Here is a 12,890-nt window from a genome sequence, read left to right as displayed (position 1 = left end):
AATGAATTGCATCACATTTGTTCCACAGCAACCATCATCATTCCTGAACCAACTCCATCGGTATTCACAGTCCACAGTAACGTATCCTCCAGTATATTGTGCCTTCTGGCTAATACCTGCTTATAAGACCTGTATCAGTGCTTACACTGCACCTATTGCCCCTCTGATCATCGATGTATCGACATTTTATGCCATTCCAATAAATGTGTGTTGATATCCAGTTACTGCAGTATTCAATTACAGATTGTTAGGCTCATCACCGCTGTCTACCATCATCTGCGTAAAATACTTTTTTTATACTTACCTGCTTCCTCCAGTTGATCACGTCCTTCGGGCTGATATCCAAGTACAGTACCACATTCTGGTTTCATGTACAAGAGCTGTATTAAGCCTCCCTCATTTGTCCATCGGTCAGAACCTACACCTGAGGCCTTCATCACCCAGAGTCAGACCTCAGGCATGACAGTAAGCACTAGGCCAGAGGTCATGCCCTACCCATCAGCCCAGTTCAACAGATGGCTGCCCACTTGGATCAACAAGAAGCAGCTCAGGGCCAGGCTGGATAAAATTTAAACCACTCTGTGTCTCTCCGTGCTTCTCAGGTGGAAGTTCCTTATCCTGCTGCTACAACTGCTCCCTGTTTTTACCTTCCTGCAAAATTCGAGGGGTCCCCTAAATCTTGTAGATGCACTCTGCCATCACTTGAGTTTATGGAAACAATAGGGGTACGTACCTCTGGGCGGAGTTTTACCATGGATCAGATTGATAGAACAGTCCCAAGCTCTATGAGGAGGTAAGATATCTACTCCGTACTTGATGCTCTCAGCCATGCCGCAGCCGGGCCGGGTGAGAGCAGTTAACCCAGTGCTGTCCCAGCTCCCGCCACCTCTTGCCTGTCTCATGCCATTGGTCACTCAGTCCCGGTCTGGTGAGCAGCACTCAGCAGCCAAATCTGATAGTCGGATTTGGCTGCTGATATGAATAGGTAGTGTTGGGTCCATACCGACAAATTAATGTTGGAATGGATCTCACATTAATTGAATACACCCCTGTATCTCTACTTGTTCCAAGTGTGTTCAGCACAAGATTAATCGTCAGTCAATTAATGCCTTTATCCATGCCACATCATCCCTGGACTCATCTTTTGATGGACTTTGTGACTGATTTTCCTGAGTCCAGGGCCGCCATTAGGGGGGTCCTATGGGGACAACTGTCCTGGCTACTCTGACAGAGGGTAGGGCCCGTGCAGCTCCAACTATTCAGGAAAAACTGGAGACTCATTCGGTCATCGCGCCTGAAGTTATTTATCAGGTGCAAAAAATGTGCTGATAGGAAGCATAAGGCAGTTCCTGCTCTCCCACCAGGAGATCGGGTGTGTCTGTCCACAAGGAATTTAAGGTTAAGAGTACCTTCTATGAAGTTTGCTCCTTGATATATTGTTCTTTTTTCTGTAGAACAAGTCATCAGTCCTGTGTCTTACAAGCTGAGATTATCTCTGTATTTAAAAATTCCCAATACTTTTCATATATCACTGCTAAAAACTCTGGTTTTGAACCTTTTAAATTCCATGTTACCCAAGGCACCTAAGATGTGAACTCAGCGTGGAATGGAATATGAAGTCGCTAAATTTTCTGGAACCTCGCATTCGATATGGTCGCCTGCAGTACTTAATATAATTATAACTTTATTTGTCATAAAATGCCCACATGTAATGAACATTAAATGAAAATAGAATGTAAACAATACAGGCAAAGACAATGGAAGAAAACAGGTAACACTGGAGTACGGGATTGTGCATGGTTCACAGTTGACACTAACGGTGACATTTAATAGAATGAGAGTTTGCTTTTTTTGAGATAATTATTGAACAAAATGGCGTTATCGCATTTTTTCCTCAAATCGTCCATTTAATAGGGTGCGCAGAGTCCTGTTTTTCACTTTTTTCCCACAAAAACTCGCACTGTCAATATGTGGGAAAAATTTGCATTTTTATCGCATCCAGATGTTTTCGCACAGAAAAGTATACAAAACGCATATTTAATGGATGGGCAAACTGAAATTGCACTTTTGAGGTGTCTATGAAATCGCACTTTTTTCAGACCAGGATCTGATGTGCGAATTGGTCCGAGACATGCACAGATCTGTGCATGTTTCTGTTGTTAAAATAGAGTTAAAGAAAAAATTTGAAAAAAAAAAACACTGCGTGGGCTCTCCCCTCCTGAGCATAACCAGCCCCGGGCTCAAAGAGCCAGTCCTGGTTTCATAAAATCACGGGGCTGAACAAATAGGGGTCCCCTGGATTTTATAAAACCAGCACCAGGCTCAAGGGCTGTTCCTGGTTCCCAAAATATGGGGGACAAAATGACTAGGGGTCCCCCATATTTCAAGAACCAGGACCGGGCCCAACCAGCCAGCAGGATAATGCCACAGCCGGGGGGAGACTTTTTATACAAATCCCCTTGGCCAAAGCATTCATCCCCCTGACCGGTCAGCATGGACAGGGGTCCTGGGGGAGTGGGGACCCCCCCTCCAAAACTTACCTGCCCATGCATCGAGCTGATTTTGTGTAAAGAAATAGATTATAAACTATTATTTTATACCATGGAACTATGAGTCCCAGCAAGCCTCCCCGCATGCTGGGACTTGGAGAACCCCAAGTCCCAGCATGCGGGGCATTAAAGGGCCCGCTGGCACTTGTAGTTCCACAGTAAAAGAAAGTTAAATAAACACACTGACACCCATTAAAAATAAAACTTTAATACATACAAAGCCCACACATACTGATACTTACCTATCTTGAGCCCGTAGGTTGGTCCCTGGGTCCGGTGCTCCGAGGTCTGGGGCTCCAAGGCTGAAGAGTCCGGGGTCCAGGATCCGAAGAAATCCATAGGGGGACATGTGGAAGAAAATCCTACTCACCAAGTTCCTCAGGAGAAAATCTGTCATCTTGATCCGACGTAGTCCAGGTCTTCTGCCCCACGTCAGGTCTTCTGCGTCTACTCCCGCTGGTACCCATCTGACGAACTATCCGGAGAGAGGCTGATGTTCCATCTTCCGCATCTCTCCTCTGAATGATTCTATTGGCCGCCAAACTCGGCTCCTGATTGGCCGCTAGAACTTGTGGTTCTCCCCCAGGACCCCTGCCCATGCTGACCGGTCAGGGGATGAATGCTTTGGCCGGGGGGACATGTTTAAAATGTCTCCCCCCGTCTGTGGCATTACCCTGCTGGCTGGTTGGGCCCGGTGCTGGTTCTTGAAATACGGGGGACCCCTAGTCATTTTGTCCCCCGTATTTTGGGAACCAGGACCGGCCCTTGAGCCTGGTGCTGGTTTTATAAAATCCAGGGGACCCCTATTTGTTCAGCCCCGTGATTTTATGAAACCAGGACTGGATCTTTGAGCCCGGGGCTGGTTATGCTCAGGAGGAGGGCCCTCACGCCATTTTTTTTGTGTTTTTTTCTTTAAACAAAAATCGCAAGTTTTGAAATGTGCACATTTTCATGACTGAAAATGCGCACATTTCCATGACTTAAAATCGCCACAAATCGCATCATATCACTATTTTTCCCTGCAAATTCGCAGTTCATTAAATATGTGGATTACAAGGGAAAAAGTGCGATTTGCGGCGATATGGTGTGATTTTAAAAATTGCGAAAAACTCTCATTCTATTAAATGTCACCCTACGTATTTTAAGTGCGGATTGCCATCGGAAAAAAACTCTATGTCGTTTAGTTTTACACAAGACTGAATGGCATCGCTTGCTAGAAGGGAGTAGGGAAAACAAATCACCACTCGGGTGAGAAGGGTCCCTCAAGATACTATTTGTCTTTGAGAGAAGCCGCTTCCCAAATATATGATGTATGCTTGGTAAGGCAACCCCTATTATTTTGCTTGCAACTGACACTACCCTCTGAAGGGATTTACGGTCAGCAGCAGAGCAGGGGCCAAACCATGCCACAACACCATAGGTAAGAACACTCTCAATGACACTTGTGTAAAAGTTCACCAGGGTTCTCCAACAAATACCAGCCAAGCGTGGCTTCTTAAGAAAAAACATACGCTGGTGGGCATTTTTGATGACAATATTAATGTGGGTGCTCCATAGAAGGTCTTTGGAGATGTTTACACCCAAAGATTTAAAAGAATCAACCGTCTCCACTTGTTGGCCATTTAAAACCAGTGAGCAGTATGCATTCTTGTGTGATTTTCTGAAATCCACAATCATTTCTTTGGTCTTATTTACGTTCAAGATCAAGCAATTGTCCCTACTCCATGACTCCAATCTGGATACTTCCAGCCTATAATTTGACTCATTGTCATTGACAATAAGACCCAGTATAGCAATATCATCTGCAAATTTGACAATTTTAACAGAATTGGAGCTTGAAAGACAATCATGAACAGTGAGTACAACAGGGGGCTCAAAACGCACCCCTGGGGGACCCCTGTGTTGACTATCAATTCACCAGATACCTGGTCTTTCATCCTGACGACCTGTGGGCTATTGGATAAGAAGTTCAGAATCCATCTACACATAGACCCAATACTAGAAAGTTTGCTCACTAACGATGATGGAACTACCGTATTAAAAGCTGAACTATAATCTATGAATAGAATCCGAAGGATGATCCCTTTAATTCAAGATGGGCAAGAATTTTATGTAATAAGATAATCACCGCATCATCCGTGGATCTGTTTGCCTTATAGGCAAACTGAAAGGGGTCGAAGCCAGATGGAATGCTTTTCTTAATTAGAGACGTTAAAGCAATCGTCCGATAGTCATTCAAGCTGTCAGCCTTGCCTTTTTTAGGGACTGGGGTAATAATTGTGGATTTAAAACACCTAGGCACATAACATGCACTAAGGGACAAATTAAATATAAAAGTAAAAATTCCAGAAAGTTGCGCTGCACATTTTTGTAAAACTTTCCCCTGAATCCCATCGGGGCTTGGGGCCTTCCCTACCTTGGTCCTAGAGAAACACTGTCTAACAGACTCCTCATCAAGTTCTAAAAAAAACCCTATCCTCACAGTGTCCCCCCAAAAAGGGCGGAGGCATGGCTGGTCTGTCAAAAAACGGGCATAAAAAGTATTCAAGGTGTCTACTAAAGCGGGATCGGTGTCATGGGACGTAGAGTTTTTATTTGCCTTATAGTCAGTGATATTTTTAATACCGCTCCATAGGCATTTCACATCGTTATTGGCCTTTTGCCCTGACAATTCCCTTTTTTAATTTTAAACGGGCAACCCTAAAAATAGACAGGTCACCGGATCTGAAAGCTTTGTCCCTCTCTGTACTTGATTGACTGGAAGGGTTCTGGACCAGAAGAATGGTCCTGGACCAAAGTGATAGACATCCATGCTCCAAGACTTGTTCAAGCCTTACATGCCAAGTTTCTACGCAAACCAAAGAGGTGGGTGCTGTCACGATCAGGGTAGTCAAGCAGACATTTTTACAGCTTAAGTGCCTGTCCAGGCTGTTTCTGCACTCTAGCGCCATGTGCCGTCGGCATCCTGTACGCAGTGCGGCAATCCTGCAATCTGCCCTGTGCCCATCCGGCTGTGTTGCATGTTTTTTCTCTCACGCCGCATGGCAGTTCTCAGCTCTTCATAGTTTCCCATGCTGCTGCCATTGATCCCAGCCAAACACTTGTCTCTCCAAACAGACTTTCCTGCCAGGACCAAACACGGGAGCTGCCATGTTTGGCCCAGTCATCTGTTCCTTCTGAGCCAATCCTGTGAGACCTGTTTCCCAGTCTGTCTGCTTCAGCCAATCCCCACTTCTCAGTGGGTATAAGAATCATGGGAAACTCAGTCCAAATTGCTAGTGCTTCAGTTGTATCTCTTGCTGCAGTGTGCTTGCTTTCTAGCTTCCAGGTATTCCAGCTCCCTTGATCCTCTGCCTCTGAGATGGGTTATATTTCCAGCACAGTCCTGTCTAGCTGAACAGATGTTCCCCCATTGTTCCTGACTTATCGATGTTCTACCATCATTCCTGAAGTAATTGATGTTCTACCAGTGGCATATGTTTGTCCCAGGCCCCTTGAGGCAAGATTTTCGTTTGCGCCACCCCCCCCCCCCCCAAACACACACACTTTATTAAATGTGATGCACAGAGCCGGCATTAAGCAATGTGTTGCCCTACACTCACAGATTATACACCCCCCATGCAATCAGATCACAGCCCACTACATAAATAAAACTAATAATAATAATAACAACGAATAATGCCATGCAGACTGCTTATCTGGCTCCTTGCTCTCTGCTGCCTTAGCAGCAGGGGCATAACTAGAACTTTGTGGGCCCCATACAAAAATATTTAAAGGCCACCCCTCTGACTCTACCCTATCCTTTGTCAGTACAATTCCCCTTAGGAAAATAGGACACAGATGGGTGTTAGAGAGAAAGAGGGTTTCAAGGAAAAAGAGAGAAGGAAATGAAAGAGGCGGTTTCAGGGTGAAAGAGGAAGAAAGGGATGAGAGAGAAAGGACATCACAGGGACAGGAGGTAGGGAGGTGCAAAAGAGAAGGCTGCAAATGGGAGTGAGGGAGTGTCAAGGAGGATAGGACAGAGAAAGAGAAGAGAGAGGGCAAGATGGGTACATCAATTTTTGTTTTTTTTCCCTGTAATTTTAATGCTGCGCATTTTACCTGTGTTCGCAGAGTTGCTTCTCCTATGTATTAAAGTTTTTCCTATTGGCGCGAAGGTTTTTTTTTGGGGGGGGGTGGGGGTTCAGCGCATGTGCAGTGTGGTTCTTTGCCGGTGCATGCGCAGTCTTCGGCGGCCGCAGGCATCAGCCAGCACGAAGAAGGGGTATTCTTTTTTTTTTTTCAGCGCATATGCATCGCGGTCCTATATTCTGGTGCGACACGGCCCTGGTGTACAGTCCACTCTACGGCCAGAGCAGCTGAATTTATGGAGAAGCAGACTATTCACCAGGTTAGAATGGTGAAATTTGTATAACAGCAGCTGCTCTTAGTACATAGGAGCCCGCGATCTATACATTTAAATCAATAGGCTTGAAATACCACGATGGAAGACTTGCGGTATTTCGCAATGTGGGGGGAGATTTTTTTGGGTGGAAAACTTAGTTGATACATAAGAAAACACTGTATCGCCAAGGAATACATGAAATAACATGGCGGAATATGATAATACATCCCGCCCAAAGAGAGTTGCAGGGAGAGAAATAGGAAGAGAAAGAGAGTTGCAGGGAGAGAAAGAGGAAGAGAGGTTGTCAGTGATAAGAGAGAGAGAGTATCAAGGAAAAGAAGGTTTCAGGGGCATAGGGGGTAAGGGGGGATGGGTGGAAGCAAAGGGAGCACAGGTGGATATGTGGAGGATAAGGGGGCACAGGTGTAGAGGAAGTAGGTGGAGGGGAAGGGGGCACAGGCGGACGGCAGGAGGACAAGAGAGCACAGGAAGATGGGTGGAGGAGAAGGGAGCACAGGCAGACAGGTGGAGGGGAATGGGTGGAGGGGAAGGGTTAAAGGTGGAGTGGAAGGGGGCACAGGCAGATGGGTGGAGGGGAAGGGGGTGCAAATGGACAGGTGGAGGAGAAGGCAGTGCAGACAGACAGGTAAAGGAGAAGGGGGCACAGATGGTGGAAGGGAAGGGTGGAGTAGAAGGGGGCACAGACAGATGGTTGGAGGGGAAGGGGGCACAGACAGATGGGTGGAGGGGAAGGGGGCACAGATGGACAGGTGGAGGGAAAGGGGGAGCAGATGGACGGGTGGAGGAAAAGGGGGTGCAGAAGGACAGATAAAGGAGAAGGGCCACAGCCGGACATTATCCTTTGACTGTAATGTGCAAGAAGACTAAAACTAAAATACAGCATTTTAACAATTCTTGTACAGCCTGAGACACTTACTGTAATAAGTGCAGAGTAGTCAGTGCCAGCTGCAACATCCCCAACACAGTCCTGGATGTGGACAGCGGCTGCCAGGCTCAGGAGACTACAGTCTCCAACCTGAAGAAAATGAATCCCGGAAGTGCACTAGGAGTCCCATCAGCACGGGGATCAGCAGACGTCACAACCTACACACCTTCCACGCACGCTGCACAGTATCCAAACACAGACCTAGAGGAAGCAATTGGCAGCCAGAGAAGTATAACTGTCATCCTGGGTCCCGGCTGACTACCCGCTCATTAGATATACACACTGCTACCTGGGTCACCGCTCATGCATATGTAGTGAGCGGGGACCCAGCGTAACTGCAGAATTAAATGACCGGTTCACTTGTGTTGTGGCCTGGGCACTGCGGCGTCTCTGGCCCTGTTGGCTTGGAACATCAGGAGGCAATGGAGCCAGTGCCCCCTTAAGGCTGGCGCCCGGCGGCAGATGACTCCATTGCCTCCGGGAGTTCCGCCACTGTGTTCTACCATCGTTCCTGAGTTATTGATGTTCCCTCCATGTTCTTGAAGTTATCGATGTTCTGCCATCGTTCCTGAGTTATTGATGTTCCCTCCATGTTCTTGAAGTTATTGATGTTCTGCCATCGTTCCTGAGTTATTGATGTTCCCTCCATGTTCTTGAAGTTATCGATGTTCTGCCATCGTTACTGATGTTGCATCATCTTTCCTAATCCCCAGATCATCTAGTGATTCGTGTCACATCTGTTCCACAGCAAGCATGGACCTGAACCAACTCCATTGGTATTCACAGTCCACAGTAACGTATCATCCAGTATATTGTGCCTTCTGCACCTATTGCCCTCTGACCATCGATGTATCTACATCTTATTCTATACCAATAACTGTGTGTTGATATTCCGTTACTGCATTATTCAATTACTGAGGTCTCATCACCGCTGTCTACCATCATCTGCACGTTTAATAAAATACTTTGTTTATTCTTACCTGCTTCCTCCAGTCTGATCATGCGGGCTAATATTCAAGTACCACATTCTGGTTTCATGTACAAGAGCTGCATTAAGCCTCTCTGATTTGTCCATTTGTCAGAACCAATACCAGAGGCCTTTCTCACCTTAGACCTCAGGCATGACAACAATTCAGCACACACTTGTATATATTATTGGGCAGATAACATTTATTTTAGGAAAGAGAAATATTGGGATACACATGAGGATAGTTAGTGAGATACCTTGGATCCTACCTGGCTGACATGGCATAAGTGCTGCTCTCATCATGCAGGATGGTTTGATCTGGTCCCTTCCATGTGATATTTGGCTTCGGTCTGCCACAGACTTTGCAATGTAAGGTCACAGTGTCGCCAATGACACATAAAATGTCCACCAGATTCAAGAGGAACTCCGGAGCCACTTAAAAGCACATAAACATTAGACATAGACATTGGGGTCATATATAGGACAGCCAAGATTAGCTGAGAGCATTGTAAAGCAGATCTACAGTATGTCTGATTATCACTTGTTTTACATCCAAGATGGTATTTATGCTGGATATCTCCTCTACATATGCATTTAATCAAATAGGAGAAAAAATGTCATATAAAGGGTAAAAAAGACAAACGCGAGATATAACTTTAGTGCAAGGAAAAGTGCGGTACTTTAATACTGTTATTTAATGGGGGAAATCTAAAGAACTTGTGTAAGGCAGGTCAGTTTATACAGTAGTGCAGAGGTTGTGAGCCCCAATTTGATGCTGTACATCCTGCAGAAATAGGTTTGGTGACTAGAGATGGTAATTCCAGGTCAGACACAGTTTCAGCAGCGGCTCTGTTTATTGGCACTGCCATTACTTAGTCTTTATGGTAATGTCATTGCCAAAGATGAAGCTATTGGCCTGGCTATCGGGCACTTCACCTATCTACGAGAGAACCAGAACGTTCGATTCACCATTGCCACTGGTGTCAGCGCAACTTTGTTTTTAGACACCCATGACATGTTGACACCATCAGGCTGATATATATATATTTATAGCCAAAGCTGCTATTCAAAGGGTCCCTAATAACATTATTATTGGGGTAAATTTACGAAGATCGAATGGGTCCGAATGCACGTATTTGTACCCATTCAATGTCAAATATGGCTGGTAAATTAGCATTACTATGAACAGAATTCGGCTTATGTGCTATATTTATATACGACCAGCTCAGCTGAATTCTGGTTTATGAATAAATACACCATCGATAGAACGTGTATGGCCATGATTTCTATGGTGGTGTGCTCATTTACTATCATTTGTACTGCTGAATTTGGATGGTAATTCAGCAAAAAAATCCGTCTGGAAAATTTTCCTGGTGTATTTGGCTGTGTAAAAAAGAATAAAAGTAAATAAATTATAAAACGGCATGAAGTCCCCCCCTCCCGAGTATATCCAGCCCCGGGTTCATTAAGCCGGTCCTGGTTCCCAAAATATGGGGCACAATAGGAGTAGGGGTCCCCCGTATTTCGCAAACCAGCACCAGGCTCAAGCAACCAGTGGTGCCATGTCACAGGCCCAGGCTGATCAGCACCCTGAGCACCCATGAGCACCCTGCTCATGCTTTGGCCAGGGGACCTTATGTAAAAAGTATCCACTGCCAAAGCATGAGCTCCTTGGCTGGTCAGCCTGGACTGGGTCACTGGGGAACCCCCAATAAAAGGATCTCATCCCTTCAGGGAAACCCTGGCCTGGGCTGAAACCCGGGGCTGTCCCTGCCACACTTGGGCTGTGGGTGTCTGGCTGCCGGTGTTAAAATAGATAAATTAAATATTATAAATAAATATTGGGACCAGAGAATGACCAGGGAAAGTAAAGTATTTTGTTAATTGTCAGCACTGTCGCGTGTAAGGCCATCCTGCAGACAAGAATCGACGCAGCTGTTTAGGACTAAGTTATTTTATGTTTTCAACATGGAATGGATGTCTATTGAATAAGGAGCTCTGCACAAAGAGGTTCTTTGGCACATGGAAGAGATATATAGCAGTGCTCTCACTTGAAATAAGGAAAAAAATTAACAACTCCTTTAAAAATACTCAATGGTACTTGCTGAGAATTATGTCTGGGGACCCCCCGGTGGTTTTAGATGAACAGCTGTGAGATATTTCGTTACAATTTTAGAACTGTGACAGCCCTGGGCCATATTGTTTGATTTGTGGATTGAACATTTTACAATAAGAAACTGCATAGACACTTTGTTTATCCTTTTAAAACATTTCTGCATGTCTGTATTGTTGACAATAGATGTTAATACATGCAACAAGATACATTAATATAATTTCTCAATATTCAGTTAGACTTTGTCAAAATTACTTTATTTGCATAACCATTGTAAACTGTGACTTATGGTGTTTCAATAAAACATTATATAAAAAAAAGAAAGAAATAGATATTGGGTTCTCAGGCTAAACGCAATGTGACCCCATTGAGGGTACTTGCGGTCAGCCTTAGTTGCTGGTTCCCACCATAGAAGCCTATGTTAAATTCCTAAAATGGGCTTCTATGGAGCCGCACAGAGCCTATCAGGCATGGGGCTCCAGTGGCAAATGCAGGGGTTTCCAATATATATTATCACCAGAGGTACACAGGCACCTTTGGATTGGCAAAAAGGTTGTCCCAGACAGAGGCAGATCAGAAAAGCTGGCACTGAAAGAAGATAGGCAGAGAGGCTGGCAAAGATAAAATAAAGGAAGAAAGTTTGGCACAGAGGAAAAAGGCAAAAGGCTCGCACAGAGGAGAAAGATATGGGCAGTAACATAGAGGAGAAGGATTTAAATAAAAATAAATAAAGCAAGTACTGGAAGAAATGTACCTGCTGAAATATGATATATTAAATCAGGTGCAGATAGAAAACTCTGTGATAGCACTGTACCTGAGAAATGTGAAGGACTGAGTCAGTCCTTTACTATGACATAGCCCTAAGTGCACTTGTGCAGTTTGTGATCAGTATGGACCCACAAAACTCAATTCATTGGACTCCTGGTCATTTCAGGGGTGAACTAGGAGGATTACTGCGTCAGTAAGTTATGAGCAGATATACTACGTAGCCAAGTGTATATGCACAAATATTATTACACCTATGTGCGCTCAGTGAACATCTCATGCCAAAACAATTGGCATCTAAATGACACTAGTTCCCCTTTTGATTTTTCTCTAACAGACTCAACTCTTGTAAGCATTTCACCCATTTAGTCACTAAAGCAAAATGTTTATTGCAGCCATGAAAACAGGGAAATCCATTCTCAATTACTCCAATGTGTGCAGTGACCACGTAGGTCAATACTTACTGGGTAGCTGCCATGATCCTGGAGTCCTCCGGTCTGGCCCTGACATCAGATGTCCTCCCTTGCAACGCCTGGGTCTGCTGGCGTTTTTCTTGTCACTTCCAGAAAATGGCCGGGTGTTTCCCCAAAATGGCAGCCGGCTGTCAATCAGCTTGCGCACAGCCAGCAAAGAAATGCCATTGTTAGCTTTGTTCTCAGGGGACCTCATGCAGGCGCACTGCATACCATGCACATACTGTACGTGGTCTCCCAATAAATGGCAGGGCTGAGAATTTGCAGACCTGCGAATAGGTCTGAATCATGCATAAAGTACAGTTTATGTAACACAGTACTTCAGGCATATGCAGGTCCAATGATCGCAGTTAGCCAATTACCAGATTCTCTCTCTTTGGTGCGATGATTATAGATGGAGCACCTGTCAGCCAGCCTGAACTATAGCCACATCTCCTGAACTAGGACAGGCTGGCAGACAGCAGCTCCATCTGATGGGGAAGTGCAAGCGTCTCACAGGCTCACGCGTCCCCATCAGCATGGCGGTGGTGAACGGATTCAGGGAGACGGGCAGGATAAGTGGGGGGTGCGGGCAGCTATGGGGGAGGACGGGGGAGCAGCAGGGAGCCAGCCGGCTCTGTCAAAATGGGGCATGCAACCATCTCCTGTGCACACGCTCCCTTCTGGCGGCAGCTGGTGAATGGCCAGGTTGAG

At 45.4% G+C, this 12,890-nt stretch overlaps 1 protein-coding gene across 10 annotated transcripts in view; it reads right to left on the bottom strand.

The window, feature by feature from the left end:
• Positions 1-12,890, bottom strand: part of KALRN (kalirin RhoGEF kinase) — an 856,470-nt gene that overhangs the window by 43,233 nt on the left and 800,347 nt on the right. For all 10 annotated transcript variants that reach the window (XM_083153542.1, XM_083153544.1, XM_083153547.1 and 7 more), the window contains one exon: positions 9,116-9,281. In XM_083153542.1, the coding sequence (XP_083009668.1) occupies positions 9,116-9,281 (166 nt within the window). The remainder of the gene's footprint in view (positions 1-9,115; positions 9,282-12,890) is intronic.

Source organism: Crinia signifera, chromosome 7 (assembly GCF_055691185.1).
Source record: "Crinia signifera chromosome 7, ASM5569118v1, whole genome shotgun sequence".
NCBI classification, from domain to species: Eukaryota; Metazoa; Chordata; class Amphibia; order Anura; family Myobatrachidae; genus Crinia; species Crinia signifera.
This window is presented reverse-complemented; position numbering and strand designations above follow the sequence as displayed.